Source organism: Phoenix dactylifera, chromosome 17 (genome assembly GCF_009389715.1).
Source record: "Phoenix dactylifera cultivar Barhee BC4 chromosome 17, palm_55x_up_171113_PBpolish2nd_filt_p, whole genome shotgun sequence".
Taxonomy (NCBI): domain Eukaryota; kingdom Viridiplantae; phylum Streptophyta; class Magnoliopsida; order Arecales; family Arecaceae; genus Phoenix; species Phoenix dactylifera.
In genome coordinates, this window is record NC_052408.1 from 10567491 (window position 1) to 10593442 (window position 25952).

The 25952-nt window shown below is 40.8% G+C and overlaps 3 protein-coding genes across 4 annotated transcripts; all 3 read right to left on the minus strand.

The window, feature by feature from the left end:
- Positions 1–2253: 2253 nt before the first annotated feature.
- Positions 2254–6975, minus strand: LOC103711839 (protein unc-13 homolog). Its single transcript, XM_008798131.3, has 5 exons — positions 6279–6975; positions 5226–6119; positions 4328–4789; positions 4032–4218; positions 2254–3564 (listed from the first exon to the last, which is right to left on the minus strand). Exons 1-5 carry the CDS (start codon positions 6912–6914, stop codon positions 2525–2527), a joined length of 3219 nt encoding a protein of 1072 aa, XP_008796353.2. The 5' UTR covers positions 6915–6975; the 3' UTR covers positions 2254–2524.
- Positions 6976–8713: 1738 nt separating this feature from the next.
- Positions 8714–13369, minus strand: LOC103699030 (very-long-chain aldehyde decarbonylase GL1-6-like). 2 transcript variants are annotated; one of them, XM_039114988.1, is made up of 10 exons: positions 13297–13369; positions 12923–13149; positions 12569–12801; positions 11502–11721; positions 10951–11326; positions 10763–10870; positions 10403–10603; positions 10188–10286; positions 9508–9681; positions 8714–9066 (listed from the first exon to the last, which is right to left on the minus strand). In XM_039114988.1, the coding sequence occupies exons 1-10, from the start codon at positions 13354–13356 to the stop codon at positions 8896–8898; spliced, it is 1869 nt and encodes a 622-aa protein (XP_038970916.1). In that variant the 5' UTR covers positions 13357–13369; the 3' UTR covers positions 8714–8895. The 2 variants fall into 2 exon arrangements, with proteins under 2 accessions (XP_038970916.1, XP_038970917.1); XM_039114989.1 differs by lacking the exons at positions 12569–12801; positions 13297–13369 and having other exon boundaries at positions 12923–13012.
- An 8037-nt stretch (positions 13370–21406) lies between these two features.
- Positions 21407–25952, minus strand: LOC103711898 (very-long-chain aldehyde decarbonylase GL1-6-like). Its single transcript, XM_039114990.1, has 10 exons — positions 25828–25952; positions 25458–25681; positions 25105–25337; positions 24170–24389; positions 23618–23993; positions 23430–23537; positions 23063–23263; positions 22850–22948; positions 22201–22374; positions 21407–21759 (listed from the first exon to the last, which is right to left on the minus strand). The coding sequence occupies exons 1-10, from the start codon at positions 25885–25887 to the stop codon at positions 21589–21591; spliced, it is 1866 nt and encodes a 621-aa protein (XP_038970918.1). The 5' UTR covers positions 25888–25952; the 3' UTR covers positions 21407–21588.

The window sequence follows — 25952 nt, forward strand, 5'->3', positions numbered from 1 at the left end:
AACGGAGTGGTGGTTTAAAATTACTTGATCCAACGGTCATCAAATAACCATATAATCCCAAGCCAGAATGTCAAATTAAAAAAAATCTTAGAATAGATGAGAAGTCTCACCATTATTGCCAAGGCCATTGTGCCCGCCTTAGCTTTGAGGGTGCCATTATCACAATTACCTTTTTACCGATATTTTAAAATTGAATTGGATGGTGAACCTGCAAGATGCTGTGTAGTCAGAACAGTCACATCAACAGATAATATTATAATATTATTTATATTTGTTTAAAAAAAGAAAAAAATTAGAATACAAATAACAAAGATAAAAATACAATTTTAAACCTATTTTTCAATAAATGTATACTAAATTATACAAATAAATTAAAATAATATGAATCTAACTCAAAATAAAAACTTCTAACTAATTCATAAACCATGGCCCTAACAAAGTCCTCTTATAAGGTTCAAATTCACATACAAGTACGTCACATCAACAAAGTCTACACACGATGTTCAAATTCAATATAATAACGGCCTGCCATGGGTTTGGCTAAAACAGGGAGAGCTGCCATGGATTTGACCGTTTGAGACGATGAATGCCCAGTGATGGAGAAATTGAGAGATAGGGAAGGATGGAAAAATAGATCAGAAAATGTTGAGCTGATTATTTTTTTTTTTATCGGGCTCAACAATTTAACTTGATTTGGGTCAAATGTTCTAGACCGAGCTTACAGAAATTTAAGTTTAAAAAAAGCCAAAATTGTGAGAGCTAGGCTAGAACGACTAGTCTGACCAATTTGCCTAATTCTCTTGGATTCGACCAAGTTTTGACTATTTTTAAAATATCTTTTGAAGCAAAACGGATAGGCTAGCGGTCCAATTATTTTTTTTGTTGGAAAGACTGAATCTTTTTAAGCAGAGGGAATGAGTCAAGTAGGAACAGAAAAGGAACTCAATGAACCTAAGATTAAACCAGTGACTTCCACTTAAATCTCAGGCACTCAACCACCAAGCTGCAATAGAAGGTTCTACTTTATATAGGTGGCATATTTTACTTATTTACAATATATTAGGTCATTAAATAAATATCTTATATATATATATGCGTGTGTGTGTGTGTGAGATATTTTATATTTTTGATCATTATATTTATAAAAATCATTTTCTCCTTGATAAAAATGCAAAAGTACTCTTTATATCATTTTAATTTTTTATTACTAAAAATATATAAAAATTTGAATAAATTCTATGTATTCCTATATTTTAATAAATACTATGCATATCTATGTCTCGTTTCAAGCTTCGATTTTGGTTATCAAAAGAATTGATATGCTGTGCAGAGCTTTTCTCTGGAAATTAAGGCTGCAATTCGGCGCATGGCATCTCTTGTAATGTAAACTGCAGCGAGGTTTGTCTTAAAAAACAGAAAAAGAAGAAGATGGCCTCGGTATCAAAAATTTGAATACTTTCAATCTTTGGCCTTGCTTGCTAAGTGGGAGTGGAGGACCTGGAGGTTCCTTAATAATGAAGCTGGTGTTTGGAAGAACCGACTTTCTTGGCTCTACTGTAAGAAAAAAGTTTGAGACTTTTTTCTTGAAGAAAGCCAAAAAGAAGCGCCCTTTCATTTGGCGCGCTATCTCATCTGCTTTTCGTCTCTTATGAAACATATCCAATTATGCTTTTCTGGAAGGACTGTTGGTTAACAGATTCTACTTCTGCATGCTCTTTCCCATCTTATATCGTTTCTCCAGAAAGAAACATGGAGTTATGGTTGACTTTTTTAAACCCAGAGCCCTCTCTTGGAACTTCAGTTGTCCCACTTCTATTCCCTCTGAGGCGAGGTTGGAGCAAACTAGACTCCTTGATATTCTTAGCAGGTTCAGCCTCTCCTCATTGCCTGACAAACTAATTTAGAAATTGGAAAGTTCGGAGTCTACTGTCTCTTTTAAGTAGACTGTATGCCATACCTGCAACAAAGAGCTTCCCAAATTTAAACGGGCAAGGATAGAATAAATGCTCCACAATTCAAAAAAAAGAGTAGCCACAAATTTAAACGGGCATACAGTTGACGCCGAACAGAATTAATTTCAGCTCTTTGTTCATCTCGGATTGTGGAGAACTATCCTAAAGGTCCTCCACTGCTTCCTGTGTTGCTCTAACTGTTTGGTGAGTTGGTTGGCACCCAGGGAAAAGGTCCGGGTTCGAATCGAGGGTGTTGCTGAAGAAGAAATCCCTATGAGCTACATGCTCTGCAATGCACGAATTTTAAAGCATTGCTCTGTAATATACGCTTTCATTTTCTTTTTGCTGAAAGAGAAAAAAATCCGATCATAAGAGTATCACCGAATTAGGATCAAGCATCCCAGAGGAACACCAACGTGACAAAGCACCCTCAACCCATTTCCCTCCTTCCATTCTACTTCGTTACACAGAAAAGACATCCATTAGCTCTAGCTTCGAGCTGGAGTCAGAGAATCCACAGACCAATCTCCGGAAGGATCAGCGCTGGTGCAACAACATGGACATATATTTGTTCACCTCCTCTTGGGCAACTGGAACGTCTTCTTCAAGAAGCGGTTGGCCGCATCGTCGTTCCGGTGGCACAGCACCCTCAGCACCGTGTTCGGATCCGAGCGGTTCCATTTCCTAGTAGTCGGCGGCATCGGCAGTATCCTTTGGCCTCCTGCGCCCCCCACGCCCGCTTTGCATGCCATCATGCTAAAATCCTCCACCAGCTGCTCCGTCGGCAGCCCCATGAGTGCCACCACCCCCTCCACCGGTGCCGCCTCCTTCTCCACCACCTCCTCCGCCACCAGGCCCTCCCCCGACGAGCAGAAGACCCGTTTCAAGCTCCCGAAGTCCTCCACCACCATCTCGTAGTCTGACCTCGTGAACGCACGAGCAGGCCCGCCAGCTAATAGAACAGTCAAGAAGCACTCGAAGGAGGCCTTCATGACCTCTCGCATGGCCCCCGGCTGCGCCCGGTCGGTGAGCACGGCCACGAGGAGGCTCAGGTTTTGTTTCAGCGCTCGGAGGGTGGGCTGGATGCGAGATTCGGCGACGGAGTGGGCGTAGATCGAGTTGTAGAAGGAGGAGGCGGAGTCGGCGAAGATGAGGCGGTAGGCGGCGACCTCGGAGACTTGGAGGATGGCAGCATGGATGGCGGTGCGGGCAAGGTCGAAGTGGGTGGGGGCGATGATACGGCGTCGGCACTGGTGGTTGCCGAGGGGAGTTCTGCGGGGTGAGGGGGAGTGGCCGGCGCGGGAGAAGAAGGAGAGGGACTTGTCGATGGAGTGGAGGAGGGCGAGGATGTAGTGGAGGGTGTTGAGTCGGACGTAGAGCCGCTGGGTGCCGCGGCTTGTGGACGAGCGGGGCTTGTTGGGTTGGTCGCCGCCGCCGCCGCCGCCGCCGCCGCCGCCGCCGCCGCCGCCGCCAACCGCCTTGACGGGGACGGTGCAGGGGTCCATGCCGGCTTGGCAGGGGGCGGCGGCCTTCTTCCACAACTGGAGGAGCATGGAGTCCTGGTTGCATCGAGTCAGTGGGGGCAGCGCCGGCACGTAGGTTTGCTTTGTGCCTGCAACATGTCCATTTAGAATTGGAATAGTTTCATGCAACATTGGATCCAAATCCACTTTGATTTATTCATATCAGCATTTGAATCATAATTAACATAAATTTGTACCAGATAATCAAAACCAAATTGAACAGATCGGTAAATCCTACACCAGGGAGTCCTTGTACGCAAATTTATTAGTTCAAGCCTGAATTTAGTTTTATTAAATTTTAATGGGTCGAACGAAAAAATAAACATCTATCCTTTCTCCATTGCTAAGTGCAAGAACGGATTAGATAAACTTGACATCTAAAGACCTTGTCTCTAAGTATAAACCAGAAAGCTGAACCCCAGAGTAGTGGTGCTAGTCTTGTTCTGTCATAGGATTTGCCATGCGAAACCCGCAAGCCTATTGTATTTTCGTGAGATACGAACCCATCCAGAAATTTGTTGTAGTAGCTTAACTACTGGGATCATCAGTCACTTACCACATGAAGCAACGAATGAAGTGTACTCCTGGACCAGGGCTTCCAAACCATCGGCAAGGACCTGGACCAATTCATCGCGTGCCCCAACTTGGATCTCGAAGAACTCATCCACAGTCACCTTCGCCAGCTTCATCAAATCAACGGCAGACTGTGCATATGGCTCTGCCTTGGACTTCGGGTTCCAATTCTACAAAACCACCACCAAGATCATCATTCATCAGACAGTAAATTAGTCAGTCCAAATGCTATCCCAATTCGAGGATTCCTATGAACACCAGTGATTCATGTGGACTCACCTCGTTATCTTTAGCTCTGCTAACGCACTGCTTCCCAATCTTCAACCTCTCATCTATCCAAGCCCTCATAAGATTCAAGATAATGGTATCCACTTCATAGGAAGCCATCTCCTTGATAATCCCCTTCCCACCATCATCGCAATCCGCAGCGTCCTCCACAACCATCTGAACCAACACCTTTTCTAGTTTTGTGGCGGTCTGAAGGACCCGAACCAACTCGTTGGTCAGGCCAGTGATCCTCGAGATGTACTGCTTCAGCACGATGCCGAAGCAGTTGTGGAGGGTCACCAGTGCAACAGCGGTTGGAACTGGATACCACTTCTTCAGTATGGGGCTGTAGGTCTCTTTCTCCACCATGGCCAAGTTCTCAGTTTCTCTGATGAGCTGCATCAGAATCTCGCTCGGATCCTCTTCTACTTCTACAACCATGCTGTCGACTCTCCCATCGCCATTCTCAAATATCTGCCATCACAAGCAAACATTATGTGATTCACAATTCAACTGACAACAAAGGATTCTCGTGGGACTGGCAACCTCCTAAAATTGTTCTACCATGCATGTAAAAATAGCATCCATTCGGGCATATATTTTTTATGTATATGTAGGTACATATATCTGTGCGCATCTACCCTGCGTTGCTCCAAGATTCATGGTTTATACGGCTCGATGAATGAAGCATGATATCATGAACCGACCGGCATATAATAAAACTTGATAAGAGCTCAACTATACCTGCCATATTCTGCACTATTAATCACACTTTAAAATTTAATGCTATTCGGAGCTTTAGGTTTAGGCATTGTTAAGAATTCAATATATTTAAAGACAGCAGGAGCAACCTCATCAAAGTATTATTTAGTTATTACTTGAAGCTATACTATCTTGAGAGACCACTCACCCTAGTAAAAGCGTTCTTGATAGAAGACTTTATGTAGCGATCAACCCGATTCCCTGAGAATGAGTTATTGGGAGCTTTATTGCGACGCTCGACCAGCATCGGTGAGCTTTCATTGCACGAAATGTCTTCGGTTCTCATCTTTGCGGTGGAGAGAGCCAAGCATAGCACATTCTCCATCATCCCCACGGCACCATCCTCGAACCCTTGGTGATAGTCCAAAAGCTTCCTCTCCGCCCATCCCTGCATGGAAGCCAATGCGGCAGACAAGACCCTGACATAGCCAGGCTCCCGATCGGGCCTCTTTGCGTCATTGGCCACCTCGACCAGCATCGCCAGTGTTGCAGTTATCAGGTCCGGTTCGACTTGCCCGGTCATGACGTACTGCTCGAAGAGGACCCAAGTGAGGCACACATTGTGGATCATCCTATTGATCCCCAAGGTGGTCCACGTCTTCTTCATCAGCTCGACGAGCTCGTCGACTTCGTCCAAGACCACGGTTTCATCCCGGAGATCGAAGATGGACCGGAGGAGGGACAGATAGATGTGAATGTTGAGGGGGTAGCCATCAGCCCAATGGCATGCTTCCATGGGAGAACTATTAGGATTGCGCCAAGCTAAGGTGCCGACGCAGTTGTTCAAGGCTCGCATGGCCTCGGAGTTCTTGCTCGTGTCGACGGGCTTGACCGTGGTCGATCGGACGATCTCTCGGAGACGTACTGCTGCGGCATTCTTTTGGTCCAGAGGCACCGAGGGGTGCGAGAGGAGGCCTGCTTCCAAGATATTGAGCTGCCGGCGCTGCCACTGGTGGTATTCATGCGCATCATTGAATTCCGAGGGTTTGAGATGGCGGAGGAGCTCCAGAGGAAGGATGATCGTCTCCACTTTTTTGTTCATCTGATGAAAGAAAACAGAAGGAGATCGAACGCAAATTTCTTCATCATGTTTTCTCCCAACAAATTATACAGCATCGAGATATATTCGATCTTTCTCGCAAAAGGAGCATCAAGATCTCATCCTTTTTCTATGCTAGAAAAGAGGAAGATTTTGACCAACCTGACCGACGAGGCTTCGCGTCAGGGTTTTCCGGAGGCGATTGTCGCTTTGCTCGGTGACGCCCATTTGCTGGCGCATGATCTCGGCCGACGTCATGGGGCGCTTGACCTTGACCGGCGAGGCGGTCCCCCCTCCTCCTCCGCCTGCCGCCGCGGAGCCCATCTGGGTCATGGCCCTCACCCGCCTCGTCCGGAGCCCCAGCGAGCGCTTGATCCGGCTTTTGACCACCATCTGGGTCCCTCCTCCACCAGGCGCCGCCTTCTCCGGCTTGGACGCCGCCCCCTCGTCGGCCGGGGAGAGGTTCAGGGCGGAGCGGCCGGCGAAGCCGGGAGCGGATCGGCAGGAGGTGAAGAAGATCTCGTAGGCAGTCTCGCGGAGCTCGTCGCGGTCGACGGCGTCGAGCCCCCCGAAGGGCCAGTCGAGCTCGCAGCCGTCGGCCTCCGAGCGCACCTCCCCGAAGGACGCCGAGGAGAGGAGGCGGCGGCCCATCGGGGGGGCCATTCCAGCGGCGCCGGTGGTCGCCCAGCGCCCCGGCGTGGCGGTAATAATGGTGGTGGTCGCCGCGCGCGTGCGTGGAAACAGGAGGAAGAGGGAGTCGGGGAGGGAGGGATGGGACCCATCCCCTATAGTCCCCATAACTATAAAGAAATTGGACGTTGGAGGTAAGGAGAGAGAGACAGGGAGACGGTGAGGAGGATGCCAGCGGGATTCCCCGCTCGTTCTGGTGGGTTCATTGAGCTGGAACGCTTGGAGACGGTTGATGCCTCATCACTGCGAGGGGCTGCCGGTCCGATGGGCCGGTTCGGGACACGCCTTGCAGACTTCGGCTGGTGGTGATTATCCAACCCACCGGTCTAAATACTTTCTTTTTTGTAACAATGCCTCTAAATTTTCGGTCAGGTCCGGGTCAAAAAAAACCCCCCACCAGGAAAATCCAGAGAGGCTGCTCGTAACTAAAAAACGAGCCCGCCAAGCTCAACTCCAAACGGAAAAAGGATACGTGCGATGGCCGAGGATGGCTTTCGTTTTTATGGCCCAGGACAGGGCACTGCCAAAATATATACCTCTTATTTTACTCAGAAAAAGGCAAAAAAAAAAAGTACTCCTGAATTTGAGCTGAATTTAATTTGGATGGTAACTGCAAAACAGCTACCATCTGACATGAAGATAAGCCTTGCGTAATATTCCAGAATTTGGGTATGGAGAATCTGCGGCTTAATTGCTTAACAATAGTTTTTAGATCCTCTACTTATGCAAACTTTTAGCTGTTGTCCATAATTTTGAGTTGGAGGAAGAAGACCAAGTATTGGTCCTGGCGAACGAGAATTCAATATGAGATTCTATTTTTTTTTTTTAAAAAAAAAATGTTATAAAGGTAATATTAGCATAAACAGATGTTATGCTCTTTAGGATACTCGATAGGAGAATGAAAAAGTGTTTTGACTTAAGCAAAGAACTAATGATCATTTTGTAGATAGATAAACTGGACATAGGTTCATGATGATTTGCTTCTATGCCGGATTTTGTTGAGGAAATTACAAAACAAATAAAAAGGGAAATAAAGGGCCATCTCGATGGTTCCAGTAAAGGAGCATCCAAGTCATCATCAAGTTGGAATTAGGTTCTACCTATTAGAATTCGAAATACCAAATCTGTTATGATATTTGCTATTACAGATTTCAACGAAGAATTCAGGAAGCAACCCTGCATAGATATGATATTTCTTGTTATATTCTAGTCCATTTGTTTGGTTCTCATGTTTTATGATAAGAAACAAACGCGAGCTAAAGCCATGTAGGGCGGAACTTGAAAGCAGTATCTATTTATACAGGATTACAGGGGCCTATATGCAACAGTCTAATATGGCAACATTTTTAACATTAGGTTCTTTTAAAACATAACCCTTTATCTAACATAATAATTACAGAGATAACTTTTTTGAGTTTGAACCAGGCCCTGCACCCCGAGCGCGTTTTACATTCATGACCCACTAGTGAAAACTAATAGTTCTTCTATAATTAGCAGTATCTATTTATACAGGATTACAGGGGGCTATATGCAACAGTCTAATATGGTAACATGTTTAACATTAAGTCCTTTTAAAACATAACCCTTTATCTAACATAATAATTACACACACAACTTTTTTGAGTTTGAACCAGACCCTGCACCCCGAGTGCCTTTCCCATACATGACCGACTAGTAAAAACTGATAGTTCTTCTATAATTAGCAGAATATAATATTAGGTCGTCCCACAACCACTGTCATCAGTCAAGCTAACAGACACTTGTGTGGAATAAAATTGTTAGAATTTATTAAATACTACGTCTTGAACTACTATCCCTCTTGTAGAGTAGTTCTAGTAGTGGTCGTACTACTTCCGGCTTCTAAGGGAATAAAACCTCTCGTTGAACGTACAGTATCTAAAGAAAGATTTAGACCAAGACAAGCTTAGATTCCAACAGTAACACAAGTTTACATAGGCAAACCCTGCCACAATGAAGAACAGCTCGTTTATTTAGATATAATCGAGCAAGCCCCATTCAGGATATACATGACATCTTACATAGTATTTGCTATGGAAATATACTCAATAGTGAACATATTTTTCTAATATTAACCTAGTTTGCAGCCCTGAAATGGAAGGAACCCATGCGCAAGAGCCGCATGCCAGGCTTTCTCAACGCCGGTAACAGTGTCACCACATTCATGTCCATTCCATTCTTCCAATGCATGAACTATTCCAGCTACACGCCATGCACTCATCACGCTCCTAGGCAGCCAATTCTGGTAGTGCCGTGCAAAAAACACGTACAGACATTTGTAAGAAATGGAGAAATTAGATGTATTTCACACATGAAACATGATAAGATGTTTAGAAAAGATTTAGCTCTATTATGTCATATTTGGATATTCTCTTTTCGTAGATCTTAAGTTGGACACCAATTTGGAGTCCAATATTCTTTTTGAGAATAATTTCTTTATTATAAGATCTCATTTGTCAAAGTCGCAACCATCACATCGATCAAGAAGAAAATCAACCTTTCACGTTACTTATCTCGGATCTTATATTATATCTATAGATTTTTATCTTATTTCACTATGTTAGGCAGCTCTAAGCTCATATAATTTCCAATATTCCATATAAATTATTTAGCTGTTGAAGAGTGAAAAATCTTGTGCATGTATAACATGACTAGCTCATGCATGTATGATGTTTAAATGTACCTCACATGTATGTAAATTTTCATAGGTCCTAGGAACCACCATTGCCGGAGTACAGTGATAAATGCAATCTTTGCGAACCAGCTTGGGAGGGAATTGGGTAAATGGAATAAAACGAATGCCTTTGCTGGCCCTCAGTTGTTCTTGATCCGTCACTCCATCTCCAACTAACCATACCTGAATCCATTAAGAAACATGTTACCATGGATCCTCCTTAAATCAGAAGCTTATAATTAATTACTGCGCCATTTTTACCCATAAATGTTGCAAACAGATAGTTTATACAAGGAAGAATGACAGATAGTTTATACAAGGAAGAATGATTTGTCATTCAATTTCATGTTTAGATGTACTCCAGAGGAGATGAATTGTGGGTCTTCATTGCGTTGTTTACTAGTTTCAACATTTTCAAAGCATGCCATTAGATTCGCTCAGCTTTCGCAGGAAAGCTTTATTTTTCAGACATCAAACATGGTTGCTACGGGGAAGTTGCTCGAGTAGAAGTAATTTACCGATTTGATAAGGTTTTTCTACTAAATTCTCAGCCCTACTTTATACCATCTGATCAATCAATAAAGTCATCTGTAGTTAGAATACATTGACATAATTTTGTAAAATATCACCGGAATTGTTTACATAAATTCGTTTATAATAAGAAAACCGAAAGGTGCATCAAACTTTACCTCACTAGCGTAACTATCAGAGAGCACCAAATGGCCATGCAATTCTGGTGGCAACTGTAGTTTCAAGAGCTCGTATTTGTCCTTCTGAACCATCTCTACCTGTTGGACAACAAAGTTAATTTGCTGTTTGTAGGTCGGCAGTATAACTTCTATGTTTAATCAATGTTCATTAATCTCTAAAAGAGAGGAGGGTGTGCCGTGACTAATTGATCTACCTGGACTCCCCTTTTACATAAGGTTAAAGATAAGAAATAAGCCATCTTAGAAAGGTTGCCTACGAGCAGAATACTGTTAGTTCCTTTGGGAACACTGTTTAGAACCCCTGCAACTGCCAAGCTGGTTCCATCCACAATTTTTGTCTTCAGTAAGGAGTTCCTTTTAAGATAGAGCTCACCATATCCATTCAGCGCACTTCCCTGTCCGTAGTTAGAAGATCATCAAAATGAAGCATATTTCTATATGCCAATAGCTATTTATTTATTTTTATCTATAAGAAAGCGATTCTGAAAGGTAACAATAATCACCGCAGCAATGCACAGTGTTTTACTTACGTCCTTAAATCCATGCCAACTTACTTGGTTAAGGAGGCCAAGACTAATGACTTTGGCTCCCTCTTCTTCTGACTGCAATATTGCTTTCTCAATCAGAGTGTTGATTGCGTCTCTCTCAGACGATGATTTGTACTGCACAAAGAACACCCATCAAATCCAAATTTTTCCCAGATCACAGCCTTCAAATAAGCCTACTTTATTACAGTTCTTACCTGGAAGATGTACCTTGGCACCACCCTTGTTTCCATGATGAGTTTCTTGAATCTATTCCTCTCCGCAGTGAAGGCGGTCCCATAAATCCATGTCAGCAGCATCGATGCAAGCGTCAATGGCCACATAATCCACATGTAATATTTGGGAGTATACGGTTTGGATGCTAATGAGGAGAACCCGAAGCGTAGATGGTAGATAGATTGCAAGTTAGTCAAGTGGGTCAGGTGAACGACATGAGGCCTCTCCTCCTTTCCCTTGAGAGATCTTTCGTATTGTTCATCTGAAGACTTGTCGATGGTACCGTATACGTAGTCATAGAATGGCATGAACAAGGAGTAATTTGTTCGAAACTGTGTATGGTGAAGGGAATGGAACCTGCAGAAACCATCATCTCATTAAAATGTCAGCATCAAGACATGGAGCCTGTATATAGATCTCAGCAAGCCTTTGCACCATATTCCTCTATGGATCAATTTTTTATATGCGATCAGAGAGTCCTGGACCTGAAACTAATCTTTATAGTTCCAATGCTCGGATGATATACACTTACGAGGGAGTATACATCAGGTATTTAAGCGGGGGGAAGACATCGAAGAGCCATTTGGGGACTAGCTCAAAATTGCAGTGGCCCATGTAGTTCATGAAGTCGACATACATGGGATACCCCACAACTGCAGCGATGGACAGCGTTCCAGTTAATGCCGCGGTCACCAGAGGAAATGCGAAGAGTACGAAGTAGGACAACTCTTCAGCAAATGGATGGATAACAGCTGCCACCGTCCGGAAGGAACAGGTAAGAATTATCATGCAGATAAACATTTCAATTATAAGAGAACTAATAAGAAAATGATCGACAGACCAAACTTTTGACACACCATATTAAAAAGTTCACATTGTTAAAGCTCGATCGAGCCTTGTAATTAATCAAAAAAATGTTCATATTTAATAAAAAGAGTCCATGTAAACAGAACGACAGCAAGCAAGAACTATCCTATATATATATATATATATATATATATATATATATATATATATATATATATATATATATATATATATATGTATATATGTATACACACACACATATGATCATAGACTGAAAAAAATAATTACCAGAAAATAGGTTATTCTTTATCAGAGAATAGAAATACATATATGGAGGCCACCAAACATCTCATGCTATTAGAACTTAAACGTTCATAATTAATGATAGAGTACATGGGAACACGAGCTAGAAAGAAAAATCAAAACATTAAATACAGAGGAGCAAAGATGTTAGGTTAGACTTGGTCCCGTAATAACATAGCAAATAAATGCGTTCAAAGAAGCGGTCTGGGTCATGTTCGTTTTCAATGGTTTTATATTTCTTGCGCTCAAAATTATCTGATTTTTATATTCTACAACTAATATATATCTGTCATTTCCATGAGCAACTCTCTTGTTTAAAAATGCCGATCACCCAACTTCATGAGATTATCATTCATATTTTATCCTTTCCATAAATTAGCCTTCCAACGTGTGACAAAGGTCGTCCCTTAATTAGACTTCCACACACACACACACACACACACACACACAGAGAGAGAGAGAGAGAGAGAGAGAGAGAGCAGCCCTTACATGTGATGGGCTCAGTGACAATGGAGGCATGATGGTGAGAGTGGTAACGCAAGTAGAGGAAATGGTGATGCAAGGCTCTATGAAGCCAGTAGTAGATGAACTCCACAGGACCCATGTGGAGGAGAATGATAAGAACCACTCCCCTGGTCTCCCACCAGGGCAAATGTGAACCCCCTGGAACCACCATGTTAACCATGTACAGGAACAATGCGGTCAAAATGATCTGGTCATCCCTGCCATCCAGAGTCCTCCATCACTCTCTACGACATCTCTAACACTAAAAAAAAGGAATCTAATACTGAAGCCTAGAGGCAACGCTGAAAACAGTGTGCGTTGTTCTTTATTTTTTCATACCAGTTCCTTTCTCTGTCCACCTGATCAAAGTCCAAGCTTTTGTCGACTATCCTGTGCTTGCTTTTTGCTGTTTGGAAGCGAGAGAAGGTGATCCACAGCTGAGAGTGCAGCAGCCTTAGCAATAGCATGGGGAAGATGAGAAAGTTAGACATATCCCTCAGCTGCTCCCCACTGTCTGCCATGAACTTGTGCATGCTATGTGCCACCCATGGAGCTAGTAGTACGTACTTCCATCGCACAAACCAGAGAAACAGTAGGAAGGAGAAGCTATGGTGAGTATCCAAACGCAGTGTAGAAAAGAAGTAGGGTGGTGGGAGAGGGAGAAGGTGGAGAAGTCAAGTCATATAATTAGTTAAAGATAGATTTTAGAATACCTTGAAGTTTCCTAGCCTATGCCATGGCCATCGAGTGAGGGGACCTGGTTGGGAGGCCATTCTTCTTCTTTCTTTCTCCTATGGCTTTGCTCTCGTGTCGGTACTTCTAGCTTTCTGAGTAGTATTTATAGGCGCAATGGTACAGGCGAGACGGTTCAGCCGAATTTCTTTTGATCTTCTCACGAGGTATTTTATATAAAATAATATTTCTAAGAGGAAGATGGTTTGGGCCGTCGATTATGTGCACCTCCGAAAGTTGGTCGCATCTCAAAATACTGATTTGGCGATGCTTCGTGTATGGCAACAAATTAAAGTCCATGATACTCCATCGTAAAGGACCTGTTCGGGGGAACTGTTCTGGTAGGACCCAAGATCCTCTGCAGTGTGCCGTTTATACCGCACGGTCCCCTGCAAATAGCCACCAGAAAATGGACAGTCTGAAAACAAGATATAATATATGACACATAAAAATATTTTGTTTAGCAATTATTTATCTTTTGATGGCAGCCATGATCATCTCTTATATACCATTACCAACAGTCTACATCAAATGATGAAAATATCCTCCCTCTAATTAACATTCTTTACCATGCCTCTAGCTGCATCTCACCATTATCTTTGTGACCACTGGCAATGTTGCCTAAGACCAAGATCGACCCAACTTTTAGACGACTGAGGTGGTTGTCTAAGGCTCCGGCGCCCATTGTAAGAAAAGCCTCAGGGCTCGTTTGGTTCGCAGGAAAAAGAGGAGGGAAAGTGTGGTCAACGGGAAAGTAATGAAATGCCTCTTGTTTGGTTGGAGTTTTCAAAGGAGAGAGATGGGAAAGTTGTATTCCCATGGGAATATGATTCCTACATTTCATGGAAAAGTCTTTTCCATGAGAAACATGGAAAAGTTACTTTCCCATGAGGTGGGAATCACTCCTTTTTTATTTTTTCCCAAAAAGACCCTTCAGCATCAAAGAAGCATTAAAGAGGCATTAAAGACCTAATTTTTATTAAGGACATAATAGAAATTATACATAACTTTCCTAGGAAAGTGGATGGTTAACCAAACATAAGTACTTTGGAAATTTGTCACTTTCCCATGGTTAACCAAACATGCCAAAAATACTTTCCTAGGTATCCTCTTCCTAGGAATCTGATTCCCAGGAATCATATTCCTAGGAGGGAAAATACTTTCCGCGAACCAAACGAGCCCTTAAAGACAAAATGGAAAGAAAAAATGTCTTCCTGTGAGTTCGCCTTAAGCCGGCCCACTATAAAGAAGGCCTCAAAGATAAAATAGCCTTAGACTTCCAAATAGCCTTAGGCTTCCAAATATAGCCTTAGTCAATCTGGATATATGTTAAGAAGGGGAGGAGAAAGGAACAACAGTTACAGCGAAAGCAAGACTTAATGCATGATTTGTTTGTTCTTTTTTTTTTCCTTGTTAAAACGGGTTTCTTTGATATCATGACCGCTTATATTGCATGCAGGCACTATAAGAGCACTGATGTGGTATTCATATCCTAAACTATATTTTAATTATCTATGAAAAGCTAGAAGTAGGGATTTACTTACTTCAAAATGTCATGTTTGAACTTGACAATTTCTCGAAGCATTTGCCAGAAGTAGGGATTGATCGCATTACTTTTTTGGGCAAACAAGCTAGCCAATCCATTGCGATGTCCCCACTTACAACCTTTGCCCTTGTCCAAGCTTACAGAGAATGACATGTCGGCAGTCTCCACGTCGACCCCAAGGCCCTCAAAGAACTTCATCATGTTAGGATATATTGATTTTTTTTAAAAAAAATTATCACTCTAGCCTTGATTGATTTAGAGATAATGCAGAAATAATGAATTGGTCCTAAATGTATCAATTTCCTTCTTCTATATTCTATGAGTTGAGTTGGTTTTGGAATAGCACTCACAAGGCGCTGTAAGACCTATCAACAAATAAATCAGAAAATATTATGAGATTTAGATTAATCGCCTTTAGTATAAGCTCAAGACACAAAAATGCTCTAACTACTAACCATCGGAGAAAGAAACGTGACAATGCAATCCAACAAATTACTGGAGAGTTTCTATGTATTCTCTTAACCTAGCCACCCCTTTGTACGTGGTTTCATAGTTACTTAATGTTTCATCATAAATAAGGTGGAGAATATTCCAAGAAAGGGGCTAAGGCATCAATTGTATCGTCTTGAACTTTGTATGATTTCAAACATGTAGCTTTCCCTTATGGCCATAGAAGTCCTAGTATTTTATATTGATGGAACTACTAACTTGATTGAAGCATGACGGATACTCAAGAGCTGCCACAAGGCCACTCGATCTAAGGCCAGGATGGAATAAGGGCGGCATTTGGACTAGTTATCGTTTTTGGTCCCTCTTTGAGTTGTTAAGAAGAGTTATTAGTGCACCCAAACAATTCTCTTATATTTCAGTGCAGCGACCGGATACAGCGAGAAAACTGTACGTTGGAGCGCCTTCATTGTACAAATAGAAATATTTTTATGAGAAGAGAAAAGGTTTCGCATGTAGGACATATACATCATCAATAAAAAAATACATAATTTCCAAACAAGAAATAGTACTCAGCCTTGATTGATTCAGAGATAATGCAGAAATAATGAATTGGTCGTAAATGTATCAATTTCCTTTTTCTATATTCTATGAGTTGAGTTGGTTTTGGAATAGCACTCGCAAGGCGCTGTAAGACCTATCAACAAATAAATTAGAAAATATTATGAGATTTAAATTAATCGTATTTAGTATAAGCTCAAGACACAAAAATGCTCTAACTACTAACCACCGGAGAAAGAAACGTGACAATGCAATCCAACAAATTACTGGAGAGTTTCTATGTAATCTCTTAGCCTAGCCACCCCTTTGTACGTGGATTCATAGTTACTTAATGTTTCATCATAAATAAGGTGGGAAAGGGGCTAAGGCATCAATTGTATCGTCTTGAACTTTGCCTGATTTCAAACATGTAGCTTTCCCTTATAGCCATAGAAGTCCTAGTATTTTATATTGATGGAACTGCTAACTTGATTGAAGCATGACGGACACTCAAGAGCTGCTACAAGGCCACTCGATCTAAGGCCGGGATGGAATAAGGGCGGCATTTGGACCAGCTATCGCTTTTGGTCCCCCTTTGGGTTGTTAAGAAGAGTTATTAGTGCACTCAAACAATTCTCCTATATTCCAGATTTCCAGTGCAGCCACCGGATACTGCAAGAAAACCGTACGTTGGAGGGCCTTCGTTGTACGAATAGAGATATTTTTATGCGAAGAGAAAAGGTTTCGCATGTAGGACATATATATTATCAATAAAAAAATACATAATTTCTAAAGCAAGAAACAGTACTCAGTGGTCAGTAGTCAAAGTTACGTTGCAGCTTTAAAATATTAATTCACAAAATGCTAAATCCAAAAAAAAAAACACAAAAAACACATACACCTCATCAGTCAAAGGCCTGACCTCAGCAGGCACCGGCCAAAATATGACACTATCGCTTGTCATCGTATGGACGAAATAGTGAATGCATGGAGTACGACTTCGTCGATCTAATTCGGGTCCGCCAATGGAAAATGCAACGTGCCAGCTGCTGCCGTAAAGACAGCGTTCCAGCTACCTGCAATACTGTGCCAACTACCCGCCTAACTCAAAAAAAGGATGGGCGTAAAGGGTGTTTGGCAAAGTGTAATCATCTCAAAATTAAATCATATAGGCAAAAAAAAAAAAACGTGATCACTATATTTAATTACACCATAACAAATTTACGTTATATAGAGTGGTCCTAAACCATCTCCGCCCTTCAAACCAGTGTTTTTATGGTTGGAAATTTAAGGTCACCCAAGACACTGACCTGGGGTTGAAAGTTAAAGAATAAAATTATTCCTAGGTACAACCAAAAAAAAATAGTATATCAATATATCATTAATATATTATATTAATATTTTATATATAATATATTAATATATTAATATTATATATATATATATTATATATTATATAATATTTTATTTATTATATTATTAGCAAACCTCATTACATCAGTGCTTTTGTTTTTTGTATTGGATGATTTTGATCGATGGTTTGTTTCTTCTTATCCCTATCGTTATGCTCGCTTTTACGAACAAGGTGTCATAGCACTGCCTCGCCCGGAGGATTCTAATATCCTTTCGCTGAAAAAAATCGAGTCAATCCTTCGTGAACTCCATTTTCAGAGTTGCTTCAATGCCAGTTCATCTGGAAAGACTAATGCGTCGATAAGTGAGAGCGGCTCAGAAGGGGTTGAGAATGTGTAGTTTTTGGTTTTTTATCCTGGTTTAGTTGTCTTTTATAGAAAGAAGGAAATGATGTTCTTGTTCTCCTGAAAGTGAACGGAAGAGGATCAGTGCATAGAAGAACTTACTGTACTGCTCTCCCTGTGGCCTGGATTCGAAATTTCTCTGGCTTGACTTTAGGAGATTTCCTCTTTTGTACAGAAAAGGTCAGGCCATGACTACGCCCTCCAAACAAAAAAAAAGGTTTTGATTTTGCATCCTCTGCGCGTGACCCTAGGGAACATCCATCTAGCGCTGGTCAGTCATTTGGACGTCCTCCCATGTCTGAGTTTTCCGAGTGGGTTCTACCATCATCAGCCAGAAAGATTCCCCATCTAGCGAACCGAATGCTTTTCAGTGGCGATCAACCGCTTCTCGTGATTGGAAGAGGGAATCAAGCCAATCAGAGGGGTCTGATTGTCTCATTGCTTGCTCTTTACTATGCAATATTAACTTTAAATTAAGCATATGCAAGCTGCAAGCTGTATTGTACTAGATGGATGGATTGGTCGGGACAATCACATCGGCAAAATATAATTATAATATTATAATTATATTTATATTTTTTAAAAAATAAAAAAAGATAGAAGATTTTTTTAGAAAATAACAAAGATAAAAATATGATTTTAAATCTATTTTTTAATAAATATATACTTAATTTATACAAATAAATCAAAATAATGTGAATATAACTCCAAATAAGAACTTCTAACTAATTCATAAACCATCCATATCCTCAAGGGCGGCAAGGCTCGGCCTTTTTTTGGTGGCCCATGGTGGCGAAAACAAAAGGAAGAGGCCCCAAAATAGGGCACCCCTGTTACGGATTAAATTTCGGTGATTAACCAACCCAAACCCAAGCAAAGATGGCTATAAACATAGAAAAAGAAGGAGAGGAAGGCAGACGACACTCATCTCAGTCTAGCGGGGTTTCGATGGCACTTTTCGGTGACGAATCGAAGGAGAAGGCTTGGAGAAGAAGAGCTTGAATCGCAATGATTCTCGACGATTTGGGTGGAGAAAATCAAAGGCGAAGGAGAACTAAATAGTGAAGATCCTTGAGTTTGAATCAAACTAGGATTGCCCTCGGGGAATCACTGCTTCTGCCGAAATCGGAAGGAAGAAGACTCTTAGCCGGGTCTTCTTCCCCGATCCCCAACATGCTGAGCATGGATCAAGTTCAAGCCCGACCTATTTGGGCCGGCCCACAAGCCCATTGACTAGGCTAGTTGGGGTCAGGCTGGGCCTGGCTACTTCGGGCCTACCCACGAGCCCAAAAAAGAATCAGGTTATTACATACTCCTCCCTTAAAATAATTTGGTCCTCAAAATTAACTTACTTATGGCACAGACTTTGAAAGTACCCAACCATCATGTCATCCTTGATCTTTCAAATAGTCTTCCTCTCAAAGTGCTTGTTCGCAAGATTTTGACAAAAAAAATTATGACATACAAAGTCTTGGCATCTCAAAACTTGATCCTTTTCATCTATAATTCATAACAGGTTCTCTTGATCTATTTCAAAAGAACGCCAACGTCCCAACTTTGGATTTAAATGCCATAATTCTTTGCTCAAAAATTAATTGCCCTCGCTTAATAGAAATAGGAGAAAGCTTTAGCATCAAATGCTCTTCATAATCTATAATCCTTTTTCTTCTCTTAACTTCGCCCATGATCTAATTATCAACCTTTGTCCTAGAAAAATCTTAAACCCTTTCAAATAGATAGATTAACAATATTAGAGCTAGGAGTAAGAGATCTATATTAAAACATTCCAAATCTAAGCCCAACCAAGGAATCATCAATCCGTTAATGTTAAATTTAAGATGCTCAAGATTCTTCCAAGAATTGTCAACAGTAGAATAACCCATTAGTGAAAATTACATAGCTACCTCCAGATTATTCATAGAATCAACAACATTCTTCTATACTAGAAAACTAATTCAAGTCTTCTATCATAATACCTTTTGGATCAAAGTATTATTGTTTTTAATAAATTTCAAAATAACTCAAGCCACCAGACTTTCGTTACACACTCTGATCTAACCCATCAAATATTCTAAGACCGCTAAATAATTTCTGACTAAAATATCTCTTTGCATTGGGACTAAAAAAATCCAATTTTCAAATTTTCAAGTAGAACTAGAACAGAACCTCTAGATCTTTTTATCCTCAATTTATGTAAAGTATACTTACCATAACTAACCCTCAAGCTATTAGTCAAGTTTAAGGTTACTGCATGATTTCCACAACCTTTTTAGAATCTAAAATATTTATGTTTAATTTAAAATAGGTTAAGCTTGGATTCTCTTAGAACTTTTATTAGACAGTCTAGATCGATCTTCCTTCGAAAAGGATTTACTCCAAATTCAATGGGTTAGAAGTCTTTGAGCTAATATCACTACGAGTATAAATTAACTCTAAGTTCCAAATCTTTCTTCACCAAATATTTCGGTCACGTCCGGGTCAAAAAAAAAAAAACCTACCAGGGAAATCCGGATATGATGTTCGAAACGAAAAAACTAGCCTGTCTAAGTAAACTCCAAACCGAAAAAGGATACGTGAAATGGCCGAGGATGGCTTTCGTTTTTAAGGACCAGGAACAGGACAATGCCAAAATATACACGTCTTATTTTACTCAGAAAAAGAAAAGTACTTCTGAATTTGAGTTAAATTTTGGATGGTAACTGCAAGAATAGCTACCATCCGACATGAAGTAAGCCTTGCGTAATATTCCAGTATTGGGGTATGGAGAATCTGCGGCTTAATTGCTTAACAATAGTTTTTAGATCCTTTACTTATGCAAACTTTTAGCTGCTGTCCATAATTTTGAGTTGGAGCGAGGAGACCAAGTATTGGTACTGGTGAACGAGAATTCAACATGAGATTCTAATAATTTGTTCTAAAAAAAATGTTATAAAAGTAATATTAGCATAAACAAACGTTATGCTCTTTAGGATACTCCACAGAAGATTGAACTAATGACCATTTTGTAGATAGATAAACTGGACTTAAGATTCATGATGATTTGATTCCATGCCGGATTTTGTTGAACAAATTACAAAATATATGAAAAGGGAAATAAAGGGCCATGTCGATGGTTCCAGTAAAGGAGCATCCGGGTCATGATCAAGTTGGAATTAGGTTCCACCTATTACTGGAAAGAGTTTTGCTGTAAAATTCGAAATACCAAACCTATTATGATATTTGTCATTATAGTTTTCAAAAAGAATTCAGGAAGCAACCCTGCATAGATTTGATACTTCTTGTGATATTCTACTCCATTTGTTTGGTTCCGACATTTTATGATCAGAAACAAACTTTAGCTAAAGCCATGTAGGGGGGAACTTGAAAGCAGTATCTATTTATATAGGATTACACGGGGCTATATGCAACAGTCTAATATGGCAACAGTCTAATATGGCAACATGTTTAACATTAGGTCCTTTTAAAACATAACCCTTTATCTAACATAATAATTACACACACAACTTTTTGTAGTTTGAACCAGACCCTGCACCCCGAGTGCCTTTAACATGCATGACCGACTAGTAAAAACTAATAGTTCTTCTATAATTAGCAGAATGTAATATTAGGTCGTCCCACAACCACTGTAAAAATCCACGCATCAGTCAAGCTAACATACACTTGTGTGGAATAACATTGTCAGAATTTATTAAATACTACGTCTTGAACTACTCCCTCTTGTAGAGTAGTTCTAGTAGTGGTCGTACTACTTCCGGCTTCTAAGGGAATAAAACCTCTCGTTGCACAGTATCTAAAGAAAGATTTAGACCAAGACAAGCGTAGATTCCAACAGTAACACAAGTTTACATAGGCAAACCCTGCCACAATGAAGAACAGCTCGTTTATTTAGATATAATCGAGCAAGCCCCATTCAGGATATACATGACATCTTACATAGTATTTGCTATGGAAATATACTTAATAGTGAACATATTTTTCTAATATTAACCAAGTTTGCAGCCCTCAAATGGAAGGAACCCATGCGCAAGAGCCGCATGCCAAGCTTTCTCGACGCCGGTAACAGTGTCTCCACATTCATGTCCATTCCATTCTTCCAATGCATGAACTATTCCAGCTACACGCCATGCACTCATCACCCTCCTAGGCAGCCAATTCTTTTAGTGCCGTGCAAAAAACACGTACAGACATTTGTAAGAAATGGAGAAATTAGATGTATTTCACACATGAAACATGATAAGATGTTCAGAAAAGATTTAGCTCTATTATGTCATATTTGGATATTCTCTTTTCGTAGATCTTAAGTTGGACACCAATTTGGAGTCCAATATTCTTTTTGAGAATAATTTCTTTATTATAAGATCTCATTTGTCAAAGTCGCAACCATCACATCGATCAAGAAGAAAATCAACCTTTCATGCTACTTATCTCGGATCTTATATTATATCTATAGATTTTTATCTTATTTCACTATGTTAGGCAGCTCTAAGCTCATATAATTTCCAATATTCCATATAAACTATTTAGCTGTTGAAGAGTGAAAAATCTTGTGCATGTATAACATGACTAGCTCATGCATGTATGATGTTTAAATGTACCTCACATGTATGTAAATTTTCATAGGTCTTAGGAACCACCATTGCCGGAGTACAGTGATAAATGCAATCTTTGCGAACCAGCTTGGGAGGGAATTGGGTAAATGGAATAAAACGAATGCCTTTGCTGGCCCTCAGTTGTTCTTGATCCGTCACTCCATCTCCAACTAACCATACCTGAATCCATTAAGAAACATGTTACCATGGATCCTCTTTAAATCAGAAGCTTATAATTACTGCTCCATATTTACCCATAAATGTTGCAAACAGATAGTTCATACAAGGAAGAATGATTTGCATGTCATTCAATTTCATGTTTAAATCTGCTCCAGAGGAGATGAATTGTAGGTCTTCATTGCGTTGTTTACTAGTTTCGACATTATGAAAGCATGCCATTACATTCGCTAGCTTTTGCAGGAAGCTTTATTTTCAGACATCAAACATGATTGCTACGGAGAAGTTGCTCGAGTAGAAGTAATTTACTGATTTGATAAAGTTTTTCTACTAAATTCTCAGCCCTAGTTTACCATCTGATCAATCAAAAAAGTCATCTGTAGTTAGAATACATTGACATAATTTTGTAAAATATCACCGGGATTGTTTAGATAAATTCGTTTATAATAAGAAAACCGAAAGGTGCATCAAAGTTTACCTCACTAGCGTAACTATCAGAGAGCACCAAATGACCATGCAATTCAGGCGGCAACTGTAGTTTCAAGAGCTCGTATTTGTCCTTCTGAACCGTCTCTACCTGTTGGACAATAAAGTTAATTTGCTGTTTGTAGGTTCGGCAGTATAACTTCTATGTTTAATCAATGTTCATTCTCTAAAAGAGAGGAGGGGGTGCTGTGACTAATTGATCTACCTGGACTCCCCTTTTACATAAGGTTAAAGACAAGAAATAAGCCATCTTAGAAAGATTGCCTACGAGCAGAATACTGTTGATTCCTTGGGGAACACTGTTTAGAACCACTGCAACTGCCAAGCTGGTTCCATCCACAATTTTTGTCTTCAGTAAGGAGTTCCTTTTAAGATAGAGCTCACCATATCCATTCAGTGCACTTCCCTGTCCGTAGTTAGAAGATCATCAAACAGCAAAATGAAGCATGTTTCTATATGCCCATAGCTATATATTTATTTTTATCTATAAGAAAGCGATTCTGAAAGGTAACAATAATGACTGCAGCAATGCGCAGTGTTTTACTTACGTCCTTAAATCCATGCCAACTTACTTGGTTAAGGAGGCCAAGACTAATGACTTTGGCTCCCTCTTCTTCTGACTGCAATATTGCTTTCTCAATCAGAGTGTTGATTGCGTCTCTCTCAGACGATGATTTGTACTGCACAAAGAACACCCATCAAATCCAAATTTTTCCCAGATCACAACCTTCAAATAAGCCTACTTTATTACAGTTCTTACCTGGAAGATGTACCTTGGCACCACCCTTGTTTCCATAATGAGTTTCTTGAATCTATTCCTCTCCGCAGTGAAGGCGGTCCCATAAATCCATGTCAGCAGCATCGATGCAAGCGTCAATGGCCACATAATCCACATGTAATATTTGGGAGTATACGGTTTGGATGCTAATGAGGAGAACCCGAAGCGTAGATGGTAGATGGATTGCAAGTTAGTCAAGTGGGTCAGGTGAACGACATGAGGCCTCTCCTCCTTTCCCTTGAGAGATCTTTCGTATTGTTCATCTGAAGACTTGTCGATGGTACCGTATACGTAGTCATAGAATGGCATGAACAAGGAGTAATTTGTTCGAAACTGTGTATGGTGAAGGGAATGGAACCTGCAGAAAACCATCATCTCATTAAAATGTCAGCATCAAGACATGGAGCCTGTATATAGATCTCAGCAAGCCTTTGCACCATATTCCTCTATGGATCAATTTTTTATATGCGATCAGAGAGTCCTGGACCTAAAACTAATCTTTATAGTTCCAATGCTCGGATGATATACACTTACGAGGGAGTATACATCAGGTATTTAAGCGGGGGGAAGACATCGAAGAGCCATTTGGGGACTAGCTCAAAATTGCAGTGGCCCATGTAGTTCATGAAGTCGATATACATGGGATACCCCACAACTGCAGCGATGGACGCCGTTCCAGTTAATACCCCGGTCATCGGAGGAATTGCGAAGAGTACGAAGTAGGACAACTCTTCAGCAAATGGATGGATAACAGCTGCCACCGTCAGGAAGGAACAGGTAAGAATTATCATGCAGATAAACATTTAAATTAAAATACAACTAATAAGAAAATGATCGACAGACCGTATTTTTGACACACCATATTAAAAAGTTCACATTGTTAAAGCTCGATCGAGCCTTGTAATTAATCAAAAAAATGTTCATATTAATAAAAAGAGTCTATGTAAACAGAACGAAAGCAAGCAAGCAAGAACCATCGTGCTGAAAAAAATAATTACCAGAAAATAGGTTATTCTTTATCAGAGAATAGAAATACATTTATGGAGGCCACCAAACATCTCATGCTATTAGAACCTAAAGGTTCATAATTAATGATAGAGTACATGGGAACACGAGCTAGAAAGGAAAATCATAACATTAAATAGAGAGGACGAAAGATGATAGGTTAGACTTCGTCCCGTAAATAACATTGCAAACAAATTCGAACAAAGAAGCGGCCTGGGTCATGTTCGTTTTCAATAGTTTTATATTTCTTGCGCTCAAAATTAGCTGATTTTTATATTCTACAACTAATATATATCCGTCATTTCCATGAGCAACTCTCTTGTTTAAAAATGCCGATCACCCAACTTCATGAGATTATCATTCATATTTTATCCTTTCGATAAATTAGCTTTCCAACATGAGACAAAGGTTGTCCCTTAAGTAGACTGTGTGTGTGAGAGAGAGAGAGAGAGAGGAGCCCTTACATGTGATGGGCTCGGTGACAACGGAGGCATGATGGTGAGAGTGGTAACGCGAGTAGAGGAAATGGTGGTGCAAGGCTCTATGAAGCCAATAGTAGATGAACTCCACAGGACCCATGTGGAGGAGAATGATAAGAACCACTCCCCTGGTCTCCCACCAGGGCAAATGTGAAGCCCCTGGAACCACCATGTTAGCCATGTACATGAACAATGCGGTCAAAATGATCTGGTCATCCCTGCCATCCAGTCCTCCATCACTTTCTACAACACATCTCTAACACTAAAAAAAGGAATCTAATACTGAAGCCTAGAGGCAACGCTGGAAACAGAGTGCGTTGTTCTTTATTTTTTCATACCAGTTCCTTTCTCTGTCCACCTGATCAAAGTCCAAGCTTTTGTCGACTATCCTGTGCTTGCTTTTTGCTGTTTGGAAGCGAGAGAAGGTGATCCACAGCTGAGAGTACAGCAGCCTTAGCAATAGAATGGGGAAGATGAGAAAGTTAGTCATATCCCTCTGCTCCCCGCTGTCTGCCATGAACTTGTGCATGCTATGTGCCACCCATGGAGCTAGTAGTACGTACTTCCATCACACAAAGCAGAGAAACAGTAGGAAGGAGAAGTTATGGTGAGTATCCAACGCAGTGCAGAAAAGAAGTAGGGTGGCGGGAGAGGGAGAAGGTGGAGAAGTCAAGTCATATAATTAGTCAAAGATAGATTGCAGAATACCTTGAAGTTTCCTAGCCTCTGCCATGGCCATTGAGTGAGGGGACCTGGTTGGGAGGCCATTCTGCTTCTTTCTCTCTCCAATGGCTTTGCTCTCGGATCGGTACTTCGAGCTTTCTGAGTAGTAT